Source organism: Chelonoidis abingdonii, chromosome 8, assembly GCF_003597395.2.
Source record: "Chelonoidis abingdonii isolate Lonesome George chromosome 8, CheloAbing_2.0, whole genome shotgun sequence".
In the NCBI taxonomy this organism is placed as follows: Eukaryota; Metazoa; Chordata; order Testudines; family Testudinidae; genus Chelonoidis; species Chelonoidis abingdonii.
In genome coordinates this window covers 94,177,509-94,198,393 of record NC_133776.1, presented here as the reverse complement: position 1 = coordinate 94,198,393, position 20,885 = coordinate 94,177,509, and the positions used below count along the sequence as shown (strand labels likewise).

General features: G+C 41.9%; 2 protein-coding genes across 3 annotated transcripts in view; both read right to left on the bottom strand.

Annotated features, from left to right (window-relative positions):
• RNF128 (ring finger protein 128) overlaps nucleotides 1-4,585 on the bottom strand; it is an 81,110-nt gene extending 76,525 nt beyond the window's left edge. Inside the window, exon 1 of the mRNA XM_032769463.1 lies at nucleotides 4,110-4,585. Coding sequence (XP_032625354.1) covers nucleotides 4,110-4,506 — 397 coding nt within the window. The 5' untranslated portion in view covers nucleotides 4,507-4,585. The remainder of the gene's footprint in view (nucleotides 1-4,109) is intronic.
• Nucleotides 4,586-6,363: 1,778 nt separating this feature from the next.
• Nucleotides 6,364-20,885, bottom strand: part of RADX (RPA1 related single stranded DNA binding protein, X-linked) — a 34,592-nt gene continuing 20,070 nt past the window's right edge. The window contains exons 11-14 of one of the 2 annotated variants that reach the window (XM_032769459.2): nucleotides 20,047-20,126; nucleotides 16,810-17,109; nucleotides 11,192-11,374; nucleotides 6,364-8,606 (exon numbers count right to left, since the gene is read on the bottom strand). In XM_032769459.2, coding sequence (XP_032625350.1) covers nucleotides 8,461-8,606; nucleotides 11,192-11,374; nucleotides 16,810-17,109; nucleotides 20,047-20,126 — 709 coding nt within the window. In that variant the 3' untranslated portion in view covers nucleotides 6,364-8,460. The remainder of the gene's footprint in view (nucleotides 8,607-11,191; nucleotides 11,375-16,809; nucleotides 17,110-20,046; nucleotides 20,127-20,885) is intronic. The other variant, XM_032769460.2, reaches the window with a different exon arrangement.

Below are 20,885 nucleotides of genomic sequence, written 5' to 3'. Positions count from 1 at the left end.
GGAGAGATCGAGGGAAGTGATCACGTCCTCGATCTGCTGGCAGGCCCTACTTATAACACACCAAAGAATGCTGTTAGCCTCTTGGGCACGAGGGCACGAACAAACTTGTGGACTCATACCACGTCGCATCCACTGTAACCCCTAGGTCCTTCTGCAGAGCTGCTTCCGAGCCATTGCGTCCCTATCGTAACAGTGAATGGGATTTCTTCCGTCCTATGCACGGACTCTGCAACTTGGCCTTTGTGTGAACCTGTATCAGATTTTTGTGGACCAGATTCCTAATTTTCTAGGGAAAGACCCTACTACCCTGCACCTGGACCACTGATGACCACTCTGGACCCATAGCCCCCCACTGAGTCCCCCGCACCCAGAGTTGCCCCACACAGTAAACGCCTCGAAGCCCACACCTGGATCTCTCCACATAACGCCTCCACACTTTGGATCCTGCATGCCTGGGGTTTTCTGGGGCAGGCTGGAGGTACTTGCGCGTGTTCAAGGGTTGGGTACAGCCAGCACGGCGAACGGTGTCCCAACAGGGAGGGGGAGCTACACGAGTGATCCTGACCCCTGTACAGCCAGTGGCCTGTGCGCCCGAGTGCCCGTGCTGGGAGCTTCCACATTATTTGGCGAAAAGAAATTTGCAGAATTTTAAGAATCATTGTGTGCGAAAGGTTATTTTTGTGGTGGCAGGAGGCCCTCAGGAGGTAGTCACGGATAAATGGGGATGCCTTTCACATTGATTTCCGAAAAATTGCATCAGGTCTGTGTTATGGTCTAGCACTGTCATCATGAGCACTTTATAGCTTGAAATGTTGTGGGAAGCTGATTAATGTGAAAGAAGAACGTTACTACTTCCATTAGATTGTAGTGTATAGCGATGCAGTTAGAGAACAAACTTTGTCATATACTATTGCATCTAGCAGGAGGTGTGGAAAATCCATAACCCACAGCCAACATAGTTATGGTGGCCGACCTACCCCGGCAGTGTAGACATCACTATGTCAATGGAGGCTTCTCCTGTGCGACAACTGCTACACCGTCTGGGATGAAGTGCTCTCTTGGCTATAAATTGTATATCATACAATAGAGAATTAATTGTCATATGACGAATGAAGAAAATACGGAGAGATCGAGGGAAGTGATCACGTCCTCGATCTGCTGGCAGGCCCTACTTATAACACACCAAAGAATGCTGTTAGCCTCTTGGGCACGAGGGCACGAACAAACTTGTGGACTCATACCACGTCGCATCCACTGTAACCCCTAGGTCCTTCTGCAGAGCTGCTTCCGAGCCATTGCGTCCCTATCGTAACAGTGAATGGGATTTCTTCCGTCCTATGCACGGACTCTGCAACTTGGCCTTTGTGTGAACCTGTATCAGATTTTTGTGGACCAGATTCCTAATTTTCTAGGGAAAGACCCTACTACCCTGCACCTGGACCACTGATGACCACTCTGGACCCATAGCCCCCCACTGAGTCCCCCGCACCCAGAGTTGCCCCACACAGTAAACGCCTCGAAGCCCACACCTGGATCTCTCCACATAACGCCTCCACACTTTGGATCCTGCATGCCTGGGGTTTTCTGGGGCAGGCTGGAGGTACTTGCGCGTGTTCAAGGGTTGGGTACAGCCAGCACGGCGAACGGTGTCCCAACAGGGAGGGGGAGCTACACGAGTGATCCTGACCCCTGTACAGCCAGTGGCCTGTGCGCCCGAGTGCCCGTGCTGGGAGCTTCCACATTATTTGGCGAAAAGAAATTTGCAGAATTTTAAGAATCATTGTGTGCGAAAGGTTATTTTTGTGGTGGCAGGAGGCCCTCAGGAGGTAGTCACGGATAAATGGGGATGCCTTTCACATTGATTTCCGAAAAATTGCATCAGGTCTGTGTTATGGTCTAGCACTGTCATCATGAGCACTTTATAGCTTGAAATGTTGTGGGAAGCTGATTAATGTGAAAGAAGAACGTTACTACTTCCATTAGATTGTAGTGTATAGCGATGCAGTTAGAGAACAAACTTTGTCATATACTATTGCATCTAGCAGGAGGTGTGGAAAATCCATAACCCACAGCCAACATAGTTATGGTGGCCGACCTACCCCGGCAGTGTAGACATCACTATGTCAATGGAGGCTTCTCCTGTGCGACAACTGCTACACCGTCTGGGATGAAGTGCTCTCTTGGCTATAAATTGTATATCATACAATAGAGAATTAATTGTCATATGACGAATGAAGAAAATACCTGGAGCACATGACTTATGAGGAGAGGCTGAGGGAACTGGGATTGTTTAGTCTGCAGAAGAGAAGAAAGAGGGGGGATTTGATGGCTGCTTTCAACTATCTCAAAGGGGGTTTCAAAGAGGATGGATCTAGACTGTTCTCAATGGTACCTGATGACAGAACAAGGAGTAATGGTCTCAAATTGCAGTGGGGGAGGTTTAGGTTGGATATTAGGAAAAACTTTTTCACTAGGAGGGTGGCGAAGCACTAGAATGGGTGCTGGAAAGGGAGGTAGTGGAATCTCCTTCCTTGGAGGTTTTTAAGGTCAGGCTTGACAAAGCCCTGGCTAGGATGATTTAGTTGGGAATTGGTCTTGCTTTGAGCAGGGGGTTGGACTAGATGACCTCCTGAGGTCTCTTCCAACCCTGATATTCTATGATTCATCGGGGTGTTCTGACTGCAGGGGCGGTGAGGCTTGGCAGGAGAGTCTGAGCATGAGGGGGTCTGGATGCATGGGGGGTGGGCAGAGAGGGGAGCAGCTCCCTGTACAGAGATCCCTCCATCTGCAGCTGAGGAGCAATGGGTGCAGGACGCATGGAAGTGGGGGTGTTTGCAGAGCTTCCTGCAACCAGGGGAGAAATCTGGGGGATGGGTCTGACCCAGCCCCAGACGCCATTCAAGTGAAGTAGCAGCACCATCCTCCTCAGCCCAGCCGGTACTAGCAGTTGAGCTTGGCACAGGGTAGGAGCCACCAGTCAGGTCTTCCACAGTCCCGCCTCCTACTCACCCCACAGTGATTTACCTTTCTGCCGGCTGCCCTGGGCACCAGGGCTGGTGCAAGGAAGTTTTGTGCCCTAGGCGAAACTTCCACCCTGTGCTACCCGGGCAGCTCCGTCCCGCCCCCCCCCGGGGAGTCGTGTGGCACCTCCCCACCCCAGCTCAACTCTGCTCCAGAAGCCCTGCTGTCGCACCTGTCGTCGGGCTCGTGCCACATGGGCTAACCAGAGCTGCGGAGCTCTGTCCAGCTGCTGGCGCCACCGCCAGCAATGAGAAGAATCGCATGGGATGGAGTGCTGCTGCGCTGGGAGGGAGAGGGAGTCTGAACCACCGGCAGGCAGCCCAGGGGTTTCCCTGGGTCAGTGTGCCACCGACAGCCCGAACCCCTGGGCTGCCGGCGGAGCGCTGATCCAGGGGGACCTCTGGGCTGCCTGCCGGTGGCAGCGTGCTGACCCACGGGAACCTCTGGGCTGCCTGCCAGCAGCTCAGACTCCCTCTCCCTCCCAGCGCAGTGGCCGCTGAAACACTTTAAAAAAAATTCGGGATGTCACTTTTTGGCACCCCCAAATCTTGGCGCCCTAGGCAACCACCTAGTTGGCCTAAATGGTAGCACTGGCCCTGCTGGGCACCCGAAACACACTACTGGGGAGGGTCACATGACCACTCTTGTGGCTTCCCTTTGCTTCCCTATCAGAAAGTCATTTTTCTGTCAGGAAGCAAAGAAATCTGCAGGGAACATAAATTCTGTGCATGTGCAGTGAAGTAGAATTCCCCCAGGAGTAGAGTGGCTTTGAATCATACTAATAGTCCTCAGAAGAGAGCATACAAATTTAGTGAAATCTATCAAAATGCAAGAGATCCGGTGCCACAAACCCTTACTCAATGGGACTCTTTGGGTAAATAAGAAAGGCCAAGTTTTGCAAGTAAGGACTTGCAGGGATTGGGTCCCAAAAACTTCTCCATAAAAGTAGTAACCAACCAACACAAAATCAGAAGATAAACACATAAAATACTTTCAACATGTCATGTCAGGTTGCCTTCAAATGGAAATGGCATATTGAACTGGACAGAAATTAGCAGGTTCCCAGAGTTGATTATTGTAGTACTCACCAGAGTGTGCCATAGGGATGAGATAATTGCCGCTTTCTGGGGCACTGTAGATCACAACAGCTTCAGCACCCTTTTTGGCTGCCAGTTTAATCTTTTCTGAAAATCTGCAATTGCCTCTTTCAATCAACGCAATCCATGGCGATTCCGTGACAGTGAACTCCGTGTTAGAATCACAGGCTTGAAGATTAGCAGATTTAGGAATGCCCACCAGCCCTGTTGCCATACCCAGAGGAGAGTTTGCTCCATACACACCACATTCACATTGCTCGGTCACAGTGCTGTTGCTAGTAGTGTTGAAAAAGAATAGATTCACATAGGCTGGAACAGTCTCTGCAGCTCTGAATAAAATAGCAACAACCAGGAGGCAGGAATAGCTGGACTTATTCTCCTTCTTCATTGCTTATTAATTGATGCATAAAATGTAAGAAGTCTATAGATATTTTCAGCTAACAATGACCACTGTTAGTCCATCACTTCCCTAAGGAGTTTGAAATTTCAGGCCAAAGTAGGTAACTGATACCACCCACGGAAATATAAGACCTCAGTGCGTCAGCTCTACTACAAATAGCTTATCCAGGGGGAAAAATCCCCACACCTGGTTACTGTTACTATGAGTGCCTGTAAATGTAAACTTTGGCCCCATATTCCTGCCACTCCTTATGGTCCATCAGCTTTTTCCTTTTCTTTACAGGTTTACATCTGTATGTTGGTGGCACTTCGTAGGTGGTTGCATCAGCCCCTGAGCAGTAGCCAGAGGAGAGTTTAATTCATACAGGCCACATTCACATCCAGGATAGGTTCCTATTTAGTCTGAAATGCCTCTTGCAAGGGGTCAGAAATTTTTCTTCCCTTCAAGGATATAACAGAGTGAGCTTGCTTCAGAACAATCTGAGACTCTCATTAAAAATAAGATTTAACAAAGAAAAGGTCTGCATAACTTTTCTAATCTTATATTGTGGAAGAATTAAGTGAGATAGAATTAATCCAAGATGCAACTAAGGCCATTTCTACATTAGCGAGCTCATGCAGCTGTTCCATGCAGATGGGAGAGAGCTCTCCTGCCAATGTAGTGCTGTCCACACCAGTGCTTGTCACATGAAACATGTCACTAAAAGGGGTGTTTTTTTCACACCCCTGAATGACATAAGTTATACTGACAAAAGTGCTAGTGTAGAGATAGCCTTAGTCTTGCATTTCTCCCTTTCTCCTTAGCCTGTCCAAGATACAGGGCTTATCTACACCAAAAAGCTGATACTAGTACATCTCTACCTCTATATACCAAGAATTCGGATATAATGCAGTAAAGCTGTGCTCCGGGGGGGCAGGGCTGCGCAATCTGGTGGGTCAAAGCAAGTTTGATATAACGCGGTTTCACCTATAATGTGGTAAGATTTTTTGGCTCCCGAGGACAGCGTTATAGTGAGGTAGAGGTGAATAACTGGATCAATTTAAAAAAAAAAAAAAGGAAAAAAGTCAATTTAGTTGCAGCAGTGCAGACAACCAATGTAGATATACCGGAACCAATTTTTTAAAAAAAAACACTTATTCCTCCTTTAAACCACAATTTCTCTCTCACATCCTTGTCATACCTTATAACTTTTTTTGTGTCTTGCTTTTTTATCATATCAGACTCCACTTCCCAACATGGTGTGCACCAGGGTTTGTCCATTAGTACTATGGCTAATCAAAGTTCCTGAGACTGGAACTGGAAAATGGGGAATATTCGCCTAACAATTCTGACCTCAGATAAATCTGCGTTACTCCCCTTGAAGCCAATAGGGGATGGAGAAGTACTGCATGAATAACGAATGGCAGAATTAATGCCACACACCCACTCAAATCATAAGAATTACAACAAGAAGTTATGTATATACCCCTCCCTGTGCTTTCCAGTGGGGACTGCCCCCCTCATGGGAAAATGCACATATAAACGGATTTTAAAAGTGCTTTCTTTGAAGAGCGGTCTATTGGAAAATGAAGGCAATGAAACCAGAGGAAAAACAGATGAAGATACTGGAACCCATTGCAGAAAAAAAGTTTAGTGTTGCAGGCCCAGAATGGCTGCAATACTGGATGCCTTGCATACTTTGACGCAAGCTAGACCTAAAATTTTGTTGTTAAAATCCTTGGATTATGCAGCACTCTGGTGGAAATTCTTGAAGTTCTGCAACAGCTTCAGATACATTTAAAAAACAGATTGTTTTATTCAATTACATATAAAAATGAAATAAATACAGAAGCCTTTGTATTATTATTTCTTATTTCTTTTACTTAAGCTGTCCTCATTTTCAATATCGCACAGACTGTAATCTAATTTTCAGAGTTAACCACACAAATAAATTTGAGCAGTTTACACCAGTTAGAGCTATTGTTTCAGGCTCTCTGCATAGTCAGGCAAAGATCACTCTGCTGGTTTACACTCAACGGTCCTTTCTATGGTTTTCTTTGAAACTACGATGGGTAGAAACATTTATAAAAAGCAAATAAGAGCTAAGATTCTGGAGTACAATTCTTTGACAAGGTGTGAATTCCAGGGTTAGGGAATACACAAGGCTTTGGTAACATTCCACCTCTGCAATGCCTGTATTCCAGCGGTGGATGAGTGATCCCTTTAGTCTGAAAATATTTTACAAAGCCCTGTTCTTGAGAATGAGAGGCATAACAAAATGTTATGATGTTTATCAACAGAACCTTAGCTTCTTAGCATTTTTAATCTTACAGTTAGCTGCAGTTCATGAAACAAGAGTGAATGGATTCTTTGCAAAGAATGGAATTTACTCATTTTTGTCAGTAATATATTATATACTCTTTTTTTGTGTTGTCTTTTGTCAAATGGCACAGATATAAAATAAAATGGTATATACTTTAAAGATCACAGAGTCTACATAATTTTGAATTTGCTTTTAAGATTTAAGACAGCAAGCATCAAGGGAAAACAACGTTAAGTATACACTGCTATGCAGAGAGGCAAAGCAGGCAGAGCCATTGCTCAGTTTTACTACATGTAATGGGAACACTGAGAAACAAAACAAAAGGAAGCGGGCTGAGTGACTAGAACAAATAATAAAATATGGTAACTCTGTACAAGTGCCTGTGTCATTTCTATTATAAAAACATAATCCCCTTACAAATTTGATCTTGAAATGCTGCTTTCCTTAAAATTAAGCTTCTACTTGAGGTATATTACTTTAAAATATCTGCTGGCATAGTCAGCATGGCTCAGTTTGGAATAGCAAGTACGGGTGCCAGACTCTCTTAGACCCTGGAGCCTATACAATATCATACATTTAAATACAAAATACAGTACAGAAAGATATAAAGGACCAATGTTTTACCATATTAACTTTCACTTACCAGGACATTTACATTAATATTCTTCTACTAATAAAATATAAGACACACCAAAACTTTACTGGATATCTATGCAGAAGCACAGAATGGCATTCTAAGTCAACAGACAACATTCAAACTTTGGCTCTGTATCCAATAATGCTTCTAGAAAATCTAACAAAAATAATGCAGAGAAGTGCCTTGTTTTTAATTAATTCAATGCTATGGAGCAGAACTGAAAGCATTTAAAACTGAAGGATTCCATTCACAGGACATTCTGTGGCTTCCACTCACAATTTGCCACTGGCTGGCCAAACTTTTCCCTACCAACAGCCAATGCATCTCTCAAACTTCCCAGAGGGACCCTTCTATAAAGCAGAGGATAGTTCTCAATCTATTAAAATTAAGTCTTTTGGCTCTATTGAAACTACAAACAAGGGAACAAGTGAGGTGGCAAGTTTCTGTGATGCAGCCATGTTTTCTCTGGGAACTAGGCTGAGATCACCATTTTATTTCACATAACCATCGTGACGAGCTGTCAGATGGCAACGATTTTAGGTTCCTACCAACTAGAGACACCATCACAGAAGTGACTTAAGGCCAAATTCTTCCCATGCATATAAGCAGGTAACTCTCTGACAGAGGGCAGAATTTGGCTGTACATTCCATTCCCCATCTAGTCTCTTTGCTTAATGATGGATTACATACAAAACACCTGACACTTGGGAGCTGCCTGCAGCACTCAATGCATTACACTAAAGCAATAGAGGTATAAAAATAATTAGCACTCTGCCATATTTATAATACTCTGCCTCAAAGTCTTCGGATATAAAGGTAATGAACCTTCCTTCTCAATTGTGTTGACTACCACTACAATTGCTCTGTCAAAACACATCATAACACTAGATATACTTGGCTCTATACGCTCTAGGAAGTGGCAATATGCAGAGGGTGTATTGTAAGTTTTATTTCTCTCCCCTCCAACAATACATGGACAATGTCAATAAAACAAGCTATTAAATTACACAAGGTTCACCACATCAGTCTCCATTATCTTATAAATTTTGTTCAGAAAAACTTCCACTTTATCTTCACCTAAACGACAGATGTCCAGGATACAGATGACATGTTGTCTGTCCAGGTCAACTGCTGCTTTTACAATTTCATCTAGAAGCCAAACACAGATAGTTCATGTGTGCGTGTGTGTAGCAAAACAAATATTTAACTAGCATTTTGTTTTACATGCAGTAAGCTGTACATGTTCACCGAGGATAAAAGGCAGTTACCTTTTCTGTAACTGGTGTTCTTCAAGATGTATTGCTCATGCCCACTCCATAGTAGGTGTGTGTGCGTGCCACATGCATCGGTGCCAAAAGTTTTTCTCTCGGCAGTATCTGTAGGGGACCGGCTCTGGCACCCTCTGGAGTGGCATCCACATGGCATGGTATAAGCGGCACCGCCGGCTCCCCCCACCCTCAGTTCCTTCTTGCTGGAAACTCAGACAGTAGGGAAGGAGGGCGGGTTATGGAATGGACATGAGCAACCTCTAGGAGAACACTAGTTAGGGAAAAGGTAACTAACTGTCTTTCCTTCTTCGAGTGCTTGCTTATGTCCATTCCACAACCCGCCCTCCTTCCCCACTGTTGGAGTTTCTGGCAAGAAGGAACTGAGCGTGGTGGAAGCCGGCGGTGCCCCTTATACTGTCCATTATTAGGTGACTCCAAAGCAGCACCCCTAGAGGTAGGTAGGAGTTCATGGACGTGCAGATTGCAACACTGCTCTGCCAAACCCAGAGAGTCGTCCCTGGCCTGCTGAGTGATGGCATAATGAGCGGTAAATGTGTGGACAGAGGATCACGTTGCGGCTCTACAGATGTCCTGGATATGGACGTGTGCCAGGAAGACCGCCGAAGACGTCCCTTGATTGGTGCCCCCGGTGTGACAAGTGAAGAGATCTCAGCTAAACCTGCCTCTCTAGTCCTGAGGTGCGACAGCTTCGGATGGGCAAGCAATGGTGGGACATCCCTCTTGGTGGGGGATGGTGCTGCTGAGGCAGAGACACACGTACAGGTCCCAATTGGGTTTTCCTTGAGATTGGGGTACTGCAGGAGCTGGTGTGGGGAGCAACGGGAGGGTCAGGATCTCCTGAGAGGCTTGAAGGGTGTTGATAGCAATGTGGGCCCAGGCCAGCTTCAGATGCCATCTGGGGTTGGGGGCGAAGTATGGGATGGGCTGCACCACTCGACCTGAGCTGAGGCCCGAGTTCCCAATGGGGGTGTTGAGTTGCCCGGCACAGGTTGTGGCTCACCACCAGCCCTCTCCTTTCCCTTACGGGAGGTAGAGATTTTCCCCGCAGTCTTTTTCAGCTTCTTCACCGGAGCCGTGGAGGGGGACTAGTGCTGGCTTGTGGACAGAGCCGGTGGAGCACTGCGCACAGAGGCTGTGGTGCTTGGTGTTGAGTCGGACCACTGCTCTGGTGCCAGAGTGAGTGCTGACTCCATCAGAAGCACTTCCATACGGATATCACACTCCTTCTTCGTCCTAAGTTTGAAGGACTTGCAGATACGGCACTTGTCACTTATGAGCTAGTATGTGGATCACTGATGGCCATAGGCCATTTGCAGCGATCGCAAGGCTTAAACCTAGGGATCAGGGCATGCCGCCCCATTTGGGGCTAACAAAGAGTTGAGAACTACTACTAAGGGTAACTAAGAGTTACTAATTATGTACAACTATAATTACAGATTTTCAAAGTTTGCTAGAACTGAGAACGAAACAATGCTAGCTGAAGCAGCAGAAGTTCCAGCACCGTAACTGGCGGAAAGAAGGAACTGAGGGTGGGGGGAGCTGGCAGCGCCCCTTATACTGCACCATGCGGGTGCCACTCCAGAAGGCGCCAGAGCTGGTCCCCTATGGATACTGCTGAAGGAAAAACTTCCGGCACTGGCGCATGTGGCACGTACACACACCTAATATGGAATGGACATAAGTAAGCACTCAAAGAAGAACTAGGACAATTACAAGCTAGTCCACGTAAAGAAAAATTTACTAATCAAGCAGTTTGGTATGGGGCAAGCAAAAAGATGGACTTAATTAAAATCAAATGTTTCTATTTCTGATGAACAATTTCCAGCATTTACAGAGCACTTTACACATTTGAAGTGTGGTACAAACATTAAATCCCTGTAACATATTTTTGTGGGCAGCCAGTACATGGAACTATAATTTAAAAGACAATTAACAGCACACGAAAACTTCAGCTTTTACTTGCTGTGAATTGCACTAGCTGAGTGCTGGCTCCTTGAAATGCCATCAGTGAAATAGCAATGAATGACTGAAGCTGTAGTGTTCCATTTATGGAACAGATTCTCGGCCAAATATTAAAATAACCTGGCCTCTCTGATAGTATAATATTGTACAAGTAAATAACTGCGGGAGCAATACAGGTAATCCAGTACTGACTCAATGTGTGCGTAGCAGGTGCTTAGATATCTAACTTTGCAGAATCCTTCTTTACATCATCTGCTAACTTATGGGTGCAAAAAGGTATGCACAGTGAAGACTGGCCTGAAACACAGGCTTCATGTTTACAGTAATCTAGTAAAGGTGTTAATTGAAAATAAACATGTATCTTATGAGAAGAGGTGCCTGAAGCCTGTCTTACAAGTAGGGACCTGTATACAATATTAACGCTTACATTCAGAGATTATCGTTTTCTTTTCAATGAGTAATACCAAAAGTAGCAAATCTTACTTGAAAGTGGAAATGTGTCATAAAGCTTTTCATTGCTAGCAGTGCCCTGCTGACACATAGAGATGCAACTCATACAGGATAATAACGTATCATTCTGAATATCCTCTATTCGAAATAAATGAGGATCTTCAGGACAAAATATAGGTGGGAATGCAACATCTATAGCCACATCATGGTTTATCCCTGTTAAGAGGGAGAGAATTACCTTAGCAAAATACTTCACCTTCGGTTTGTAATAGTTTCATGCACACTGTTTATTTCTCTTCAATAATTCTTTTACCAATTACTGCATTTAAACCCAGCTATTCCAGTCTGAACATATGCAAGTTGTTATAAGATATTCACCCATACTCCTCATTACCATTATCTGCTAAACAATCTCCAATAAACTAAGTTTCAACAGAAAAATAAGTACACTTACACATGTATACTAATATTTGAATTGACCTCATGCAGTAACAACATTTTTAGGAATGAGGGATTTTACAATATTTGTAGTTTCAGTATACGAAACCAATTTTTAAAGCGATTTCCTTCTCTGTCCCCATGGTGTCACTACAGGACAGAGAATTAAGGTTGCTTAGGTGCTGTAACTGAGCATATCATGTCCATTACGTGTTTGGATTATTTTTTAAATGTAACCTTCCCTGAATTTCCTAAGTTTCTAATGCTTGTACTTACCCCCGAACCCTATTTTTTTTTGCACTCTTAAGTTACTAATACATACTCAGCCAGAACTCCAGCTTAACAATTTTCACCTGGAAATTTCCTTGTTTAATTATTATAAATGTAATACATGAACATGGAATAAATGCAAAGACAACAGTAACACCATGACACTATTAATGAACTGAAGCTATGGATGAACCTTAAATATTTAATATGAAATGATTGAAGACCAATCCACTCGTATACTTTGGCTGCTCTGTGCTACTTTGAAGCAGCACAAAGTAGCTTAAGTTACTAGCATGCCGCCATGATTAAGAGCAATGACAGTTGGACAGGGTGGATAAAAAAAAATCAATGATTAAAAAAAATCGGATTTTTCTGATTTAAATCGGTTTTTTTGAGGAAAAAACCTATCTACAGACCCTCTGACCGCACTCCTGTCCCTGTTCTTTTACTAGTTGTCCCCCAGAATCAGTTGGGTTCTGAGGTCCTGTAGATCCTCCCCTTAGGCTGGGGGGGGGATCCGTTAGCAGTGGGCGGGCTTCTGCCCGTCCAGTTCCCAGAAACCCAATAGGTACAGATAGTTTTAATCAAGATATCTTTGAGCTATAATGTATCTCATCACGGAATAGGGATTATAAATTCTAATTCTATAGTATGAGACAATATATTCATGTAATGTTTAAGAAAAGTTTTGTAAATGAGTTCCAATAGTTCATGGATTAGGGACTCAATCTTATGGGGTTCCAGGGGCTTCTGTACAGAGTATTTAGGTTAATCTTTCTATCTACCCAATGGGACTCAGTGCTCAGTCTGGAAGATACCATCAGAGATGCTTAGTTTTGCAGTTCTCAAACTGTGGATTTGTGTCTCCAGAGATAACATGCTTGTTAACAGCAAAAATATTTTAAATAAATAAATATAGAGAGGTGAGAAATAACAGACGTCAATCCTATTATCCCTCTGCAAGTGCAAAGTTTCAAAAAGTTCAATGAATAGAACATTGTTGAGGCGGAATAGATCTGGACAAGGAGAAGTCGTCTGAAGATACGCGTGAGAAGAGAGCAGAGGTGAAAGTAAGCCAGTATGGTCCGGTATGGCGTAGCGGCAAGAGCTGGTATGCCGTGCCGGACTGGACCAGCTTCCCTGGCAGTGATTTAAAGGGCCCAGGGCTCCTGCCGCTGCGAGGAGCCCCGGGGCCCATTAAAACACTGCCGGAGCACCAGCCGCCAGGCTCGGGAGGATTTAAAGGGCCTGGAGCTCCAGCTGCTGCAGGAAGCCCCGGGCCCTTTAAAGCGACGCCGCTGGAGCTCCAGCAGCGAGGGTTGGTCAGAGCGGCGGCTGGAGCCCTGGGCCCTTTATTTCGCCCTAAGCCCCACCTCTTCTGGTTGAGGCCCCGCCCCCACTCAGGACTCCAGCATACCGGTAAGTTCTTTCAGTTACTTTCACCCCTGGAAGGGAAGGACAGGCAGTAGAAACTGTTTTTGTAGCACATTCCAGAAGTCTTGAGGTCTTTCTGAGTGTAGCCTTCATTGATTTGAGATCTACCATATCATTCTCTCAATAGAAGGGAAAACCTATAATGGCAGCAGGCCATAAAAGAGACCCAGTTTGGGAATACTTTAATGAAGTTCCTCCACCTGTGGGTAAGATGGGCATGCATGCAAAATGCAAACAGTGCAACAAAGAAATACAAGGCTTGGTTGTCCAAATGAAATAACATCACGAGAAGTGTTTTTTCTCAGGAGGAAGCTGCGTCGAAGATGAAAGGAACATGTCTGAACATGCAGGTTCTTCAGGTTGGTAAACTTTTTTATTTCATACTTCTTTCTTAAGGACTGCCTGTCTTCCTTCTGGATTATTCTTGAATTTTCAAGTTTGAGCAAAAAATATAGTTGTTACTCTATGGTACTATCATTTTTGATGCAGTTGTGATAAAAAATAAATAGCTGAAATTGGCAGATCTTCCTTCCACAATTTCACCTTTAAAATAGTACTGAGTGTCAGTGAATGCAATGAATGATACTAAATGAGCAGTATGGTAATAATAATTAAATAAACTGCATTGACTTATTTTGTTTAGGAGAATCCATCCTCAACATACGGGATTCTGAAGACTATCCACCTTCGAGATCACCATCATTTTCTATAGTTTCAGAGTTATCTGCCAACGTTTCAGTCACATCATGTATATCACATAGCCACAGTATATTACCTGTAGCAAAAAGAAAAAATCTCCATCATCCAGAAACAACCATAGCTAAGTTTGTGATAAGAACCAGCAGATTACAAAAACAGGTAAATTGATGAAAAAATTGCCTAGTTTGTTTACGTAATAAACTCTTTTCCGTATGACTGAGAACCCACACTTCATTAACATGGTTCAGTCATTAAGACCACGGTACAGTCCACCCAACAGAGCAGATATCACAGGCAAATTGCGAGATAAAGTGTGTGAAAGAGAAATTGAGCAGTGTGCAAAAGGTCTAGAGAGTAAAATTGCTAACCTGAATCTTGATGAGTGGAGCAATGTCCACAATGATCCTGTTGTACGTGCTTAAGAAGAAGGGAATGTCTTCCTTACAGGAACAACTGATATATCAGGAAATGTGCACACAGCAGAATACTTACAAGAAGTAGCAGTAAAAGCTATAACAAACTGTGGGAAAAAAATTCAAATGTCTAGTATGCAGCTTGATCACAGACAGTGCTGCAAATGTTTCCAAGATGAGAAGAAATTATTTAGAAGAGAGTCCCAAGCTAATAACATACAGTTGCAGTGCTCAGTTGATGTACCTCCTAGTCAAAGACTTCAGTGTTCCAGAAATAAAGGCTAATGTTGAAATTGCAAAATACGTCCGCAGCTCCTCTGAAAAAAGAGGGAGAAACCAAGCTAACTCTCCCACAAGACATGCGATGGAACTCATTAGTGGACTGTTTTGAGCATTATATCAAGAACTGGCCTAATCTGATGACAGTTTGTGAACAAAATCGTGAAAAAATAGATGGCAAAGTTCTCAACATTGGGCTTAAGAGAAACGTCGAACACATGCTGAGTACCCTAAGCCTATTTCTGTACCCTTGAACAAAATGCAGGGAAATAGCTGTTTTATTGCTGATGCTGTTGAAATTTGGAAGGAACTGAGTGAGATCTTAAAAAGAGAAATATGCAATGATGGAGTTAAATTACAAGCATTAAAAAAACAAATGGGACAACCACTATCTCCAGCTCATTTTCTTGCAAATATTCTCAACACTTGGGACCAGGGTCAAACCTTAACTGCTGAAGAAAAGGAGCTGGCTATGACATGGACATCCAGCAATCATCCCTCCATAATGCCAACTATAATAACCGTCAGAGCTAAGGGTGAACCATTCAAGCAACATATGTTTGCTGATGATGATTTAAAAAAAGTCACACCAGTTAACTGGTGGAAATCACTTAAGCACTTGGATTCAGAGACTGTTGAAGTGATAATCTCACTTTTAACAGCAGTAGCTTCTTTTGCCGACGTAGAAAGAATATTTTCTTCCTTTGGACTAATTCATTCCAAATTGAGAAATTGTTTGGGACCTGAAAAAGCAGGAAGGCTTGTTTTTCTTTTCCAGATTATGAATGAACAGGAAGATGAAGGTGAAGACGACTGAGTTAGCTGCAGAAGCCAATATTTTAAGCTTTTCATGTTCACGCCTGGCAGACGTCAATTTAATTTTTTTTTTAAATATTTCATTTAACTATTTTAGTTAAAAACAATTTTAACAGAAACCTGATTAAAAAACTTGAATTTTAACTAAATTCAAAATTCATATGCTTGTTTTTTGTTAAAATATTATGTTGCTGTTGAACGAAAAAAATCCCAGAATACATAATGTTGTTGTTTTAGTTAAATAAAAACAGTTTAAATGCCTGTCTAGTGATGGTCTCCTCTTAACTACAGCATGGCAAGAAAATCCTCCAAATATTATGATTACTCTGTTAACTGGAGATACTGTATGTCATCCTCTCAATGACTTCATAATATCTGCTTCAATTACCTTTGTTTGATTATTTCATTTAACAATCTTCATTTTCTGATATAGCTGTAAAACTAAATCTGAAAAGTTTCTAAATAAATCACTTTAAAAATGTATAGCAAGTACGTTCTAAAACTGAAACCTATGTCTGTCCTCTGAGTTGTGAAGAGTATGGTATTGAGGTTATAACAACCACCAAGAATGCCTTCTAGTAGAACCATGATTAAATCAAGTCTTCCTGACTAGTGATTTAAATCAAATCCACCTTGCAGTTGGAACTAACCAGTTATAGATGAGGTCAAAGTAGTATTCTTTGAAACATACGTACAGTTCCTTTATACCACTGACTCATTTCAACAAACAGATCTCCAGTAACATGAAAAGCTGGAGAAAGGGTGGAGACTGGTTATTGCTGCTAGAAGCAACTTTCAATTTCACAATTAAGCTAAAAAAAAAAAGGAGGCCGGCGGGGGGGGGGGGGGGGGAATATTTTCCATAAAAATTTAATGCTGTTTTTCAAACTGCTATATTGAACAGTTTAAAGAGTTTGTTTTTGTTCTATTTTTAAAAAAAAAATGTAAAGAAACATCCAAAACCAAATTTTAACTTTCTTTAAATTAATTTTAAAATAGGTCTTAACTTAAATTACAAGGAAATTTGTAAATCAGAAAATTAATGCTGTCCTCAAAACTTGCTGTAAGTCTGGAGACTGCCTGCTTTCAGTGCAAAACTCAACTCAGACTTAACTATGCAGTTTGGAGTGGTGCCTCCTTAATATTATCCTTTAAAAAAAATCAGTTTGTACCTTTAACAAGATTGTATATAAAAAGAAACTCATTCATTTCTTAACTTAGCATAATGCCCAAGTTATACTAAAGTATCCATTCAACTTCACAGAAAGTTAAACAGTTCTTTGTAAAACATTAAGAACTTACCCAGTATGGTCACTTCATAGTGCCCAGGGCCACTGGAACTTTTAAATTCATGAATTTCTTTATTTGTTCTGTATTCTTTTGGCTTGTGCACAGCTGGATGTAGATTGTATTGCTGTATAAGGAATTCTTTGTGCATATAATCAAATTTACGTGGGATGCTCTCTGGGAAAACACTGCAATAATGCAAGTGATCTATTAAGTTGTCTTTCACCATTGTCCACAAACCACTTTGCCAGGAATCATGAGAAGTTCTTCCCATCTCTTCTATTGCAGGTGCATCACTCACTCCTTCTTTGTCTGCTATTATAAATACATTAAACATTTAGTTGATCAAGATGCACTGACAAAACCATACCACTTCCCCAATGCATTAGGAAAAGCAAAAATTTAATGAATAGATTAATACTTAAGTCAAATGTGAAAATATAGATGGAAAAATCAAAACAAAGAATGCATAAAACATTAAGCTAAGGCTGGACTGTTAGTAAATAGGTTGTTTCCAGCTAGAGTTTGAAGACCGGATTCATAAAAATAATTATTGGTTGGAAGGTGCAATTCATTGCTTGCTTTTGGGTGGATAAGGATCAGTCACCTCCCCAGTCACTTTGTTTCACCAACACTTGGGAAGTATAAAAATGAAACAGGTACTTTATGATGCTATGCTTTACCATCTTCTGTACAATGTATATTCATGCAATGAAGACTATTGGCTGTTACCTTATAATAGTGGTTCTCAAACTTTTGTACTGGTGACCCCTTTCACATAGCAAGCCTTTGACTGCGACCCCTCTAATAAATTAAGAACACTTTTTTATATATTTAACACCACTACAAATGCTAGATGCAAATCAGGGTTTGGGGTTGGAGGCTGAGAGCTCGTGACCCCCCCCAGGTAATAACCTTAAGACCCCATGAGGCGTTCTAATCCCCAGTTTGAGAACCCCTGCCTTATAATGTATATTGTGCAGAGCCCCAGTTATATAGCTAACTGTAGTCCCTATGTCTACCATTATATGTAACCTGTGAACTAAGAACTGAAAAAAAAAATCAAATAAACCATTTCCCCCAATTTTGTAGGCAAGTCCCCACTCTGTGATCTTACCACAAGGCCCATTCTGAAATGTACCCAACCTATTTTTTCCCCCAGTTACCCACATTTTGTCTTGCCCTCCCCACAAATAGTTTCCCCATCCTGATACTATACTAGGAAAACTTTTATTGCTATTTCCAGTTTAGCCACATGAATTGTGTGTGCAAATTTACTCACTGCTTCACAGGAAGCACTGCAGCAGTAATCATGAAGGAGCTTTAGCTGTACCAAAGAACTGAAGACACCAGGGTGTATATGGCTAAACTAGAAATGGCAACACCCAAGCGGAAGAATGTTAAACAAGCAGAGTACATGAGCATTACTGCATTGGATGAGACACAAGGAATTATAGTGAAAAGTAAGGAAAATTGGTGGGCCTAAGAAACTGCAATAGCATTTGAGTGGTGTCCGAAGAATCCTTGTGCAGAGCATGGAGCAGGACTTATTTCACAAAACTGGAGCATATTGTAAGTGTTCAACCACCATCCTCCCCCATTCATAAACACTGTCTCACTTTACTATATGGATGATTAAGGGTGTCATACTTTAGATAGGGGGAAATTACTATTAAATATAGATGAGTCAAAGGAAACAATGACATCTCAAAAAGTAACTTAAACAGAAAAAATGTAGCTGCTTGATTATGTTAACAGTTGCTTTTAACCTTTTAAATTTATGAGCAGCGCGTTATATCATCACTGGGAAAGTGTACATTATTAGACATTCCATAACAATGCTGACTGTTAGAACGCCCTCTCTTCAGTAGTGCTGCCTTATATCAGTGGTATAGTAAACAAAGTGTTAAATTTTATGCTATTGCCATTTTTACTTTTGAGCAACTAAACACCCACGTCTGGTTAGAAAGATAGCTGGCTGAAAAGAAAGTCTACTGGGATATACTGTATAATTACATTAAGAGAAGAAAGAAAAATACTGTAACTGCCATCCTCTAGAATAAGTGTGAAGACCTTATTTGCAGGATTTTGTGGTATTAAAGTTAAAAATTGATAGAATATAAATGCCAGGATTAAATCTCTCTCTCCTTCTCAAACTTCAATCATGTCTTCTCTTACTTTCCTCTCTTTATATCTTGGGGCTGTAATTTGCATGTTGTCCTATTTGTAAACACATATTTGAATCAACACAAACAGATGTGAAATTGGGGCAGGACAGCAGAAGTTACAGCCTTTTCCTATGGAAAAGTGAGATGCTGAAATCCACGTTTAAGAGAATGATGATATTTAAAAGGAAACAAAGTAAGTATCTGAAGCCCAGTTGGCTGGAGAGAGCTCTTTGCAACAGACACCCACACTTTCTTTGCCAGTCTAATATATATAAACGCCGTCATGAACATTTGATTGCGTGAGCTCCCACTAAAAACAATTAAAAAAAATTAAAACATGGAATACGATAGAGTTTACATGTATCGACAGTAAAATTACAAATGAAGCCCACACTGGGAACAGATATAATTTGAGAAAATATCTGTTTAAAACACCTGGATTTAATTTTCAAATGCAGAGGAAGAACGAGATAGGGAAATTCTAATGTGTTTAACTTAAAAAAAACAAAAAAACAAAAAAAAAACAAAAAGCACAAACATGTTGCTAATAAGATGTGTACCTTTCATCACCATGATTACTTGTTTGTATGTTACTACCTTTCCTCAGAGTGTGATTTTCCTGCCTTTGGAAATGCTATCACATTTGGACCACTACTGCAATACCAATATCAAAAATAGAGACAAGGTCCTCTGCCTGCTTTGACCTGCTCCAGAGATGCAAGGTGGACTCAAAGGAACATTAAGGATTCCTCTTACACAGTGGCATAGAGCAATACAGTTGCATTTTACCACCCATATAGCCAGCCTCAGCATATGTCGAGGGGCAAAGGTGCTGATACGTAGTTGCAAGAATGGTTCCTTAGAGGCTGTTGCAGATTGATGCAAATAAGAACAACCTGAGGCTTCTCTACATCGTGATGAGGGCTGAACCAGCTCAAGGATGGCTGATGGTTAGAAGAGGGGACGTAAAGATGGTATACCACCACCTTTGTCCCCCTGTTTTGGGCCTGGGTGGAGAGGGTCTTTTGTAAAATACTGAAAATACTGAAATGATCATAACCAAACAAAATATTTAGCCATATACCTCTATTGGGTTGTGAAGTGTCAGGCTCAGTCAAGATATTTTGTTCTGGAACAGAATCTTCTTGCTGAAATTCATGCAAGCTATAAAGGAAAAAATATAGTTAGTTAATTCTGAGGCTTTCAGGCTTCAGATAAAACTAAATGTGTGTTTTGGTGATTATGTTATAAAAAAACCTGTAACTTCTAAAGCACAAACTCCAGATCTTGATAAGAGTTCTTTTATTGATAAAGATCACTCTGACACTGAGCTACAGAAATTAACATCTGATATAACGGGAGTCATTTTGCTCCGTATAAAACTTCTCAAAGTTCAAGGCTAAATGCATTTCTTGCCATGTGAATCAGTGAAATCTACAGAAAAATGTTTTACATTAAAAACAGCATTTCTTGCCCTCTAGTGGAAACTTGCTGAAAACAACGTGTGGCCCTGGCAGAAACAGAGCTGAATGTCATAGACCAGTGGTTCTCAACCCACGGACGGCTTGTAGCCCAAATAGCACACAGCTGTGGCCCATGTGACATCCTCAGGGACATACAGGTAGTATGCATAATGGGTGGATGAAGCCCACATAACACAGAGCTGCATATGCAGCCCACAACAGTAAATAGCTTGAGAAGCACGCATAGCCCATAAACAGGTTTTTAAACTAATTCCAGAAAGGCTCCATGGTGTGCTATTGTACTTTGATATCAGCACACGTCAGTGCTTGAAGGCACAAAGCAGCAATGAAAATCTGGGGCCAGAACATCACTTTAGAATCTAAAACAGCAAACACAAAGTTCCAAAAAAAAAAAAAAAAGAAAAAGAAATCCATTGAATTTTACATGTTATCCTGCCAT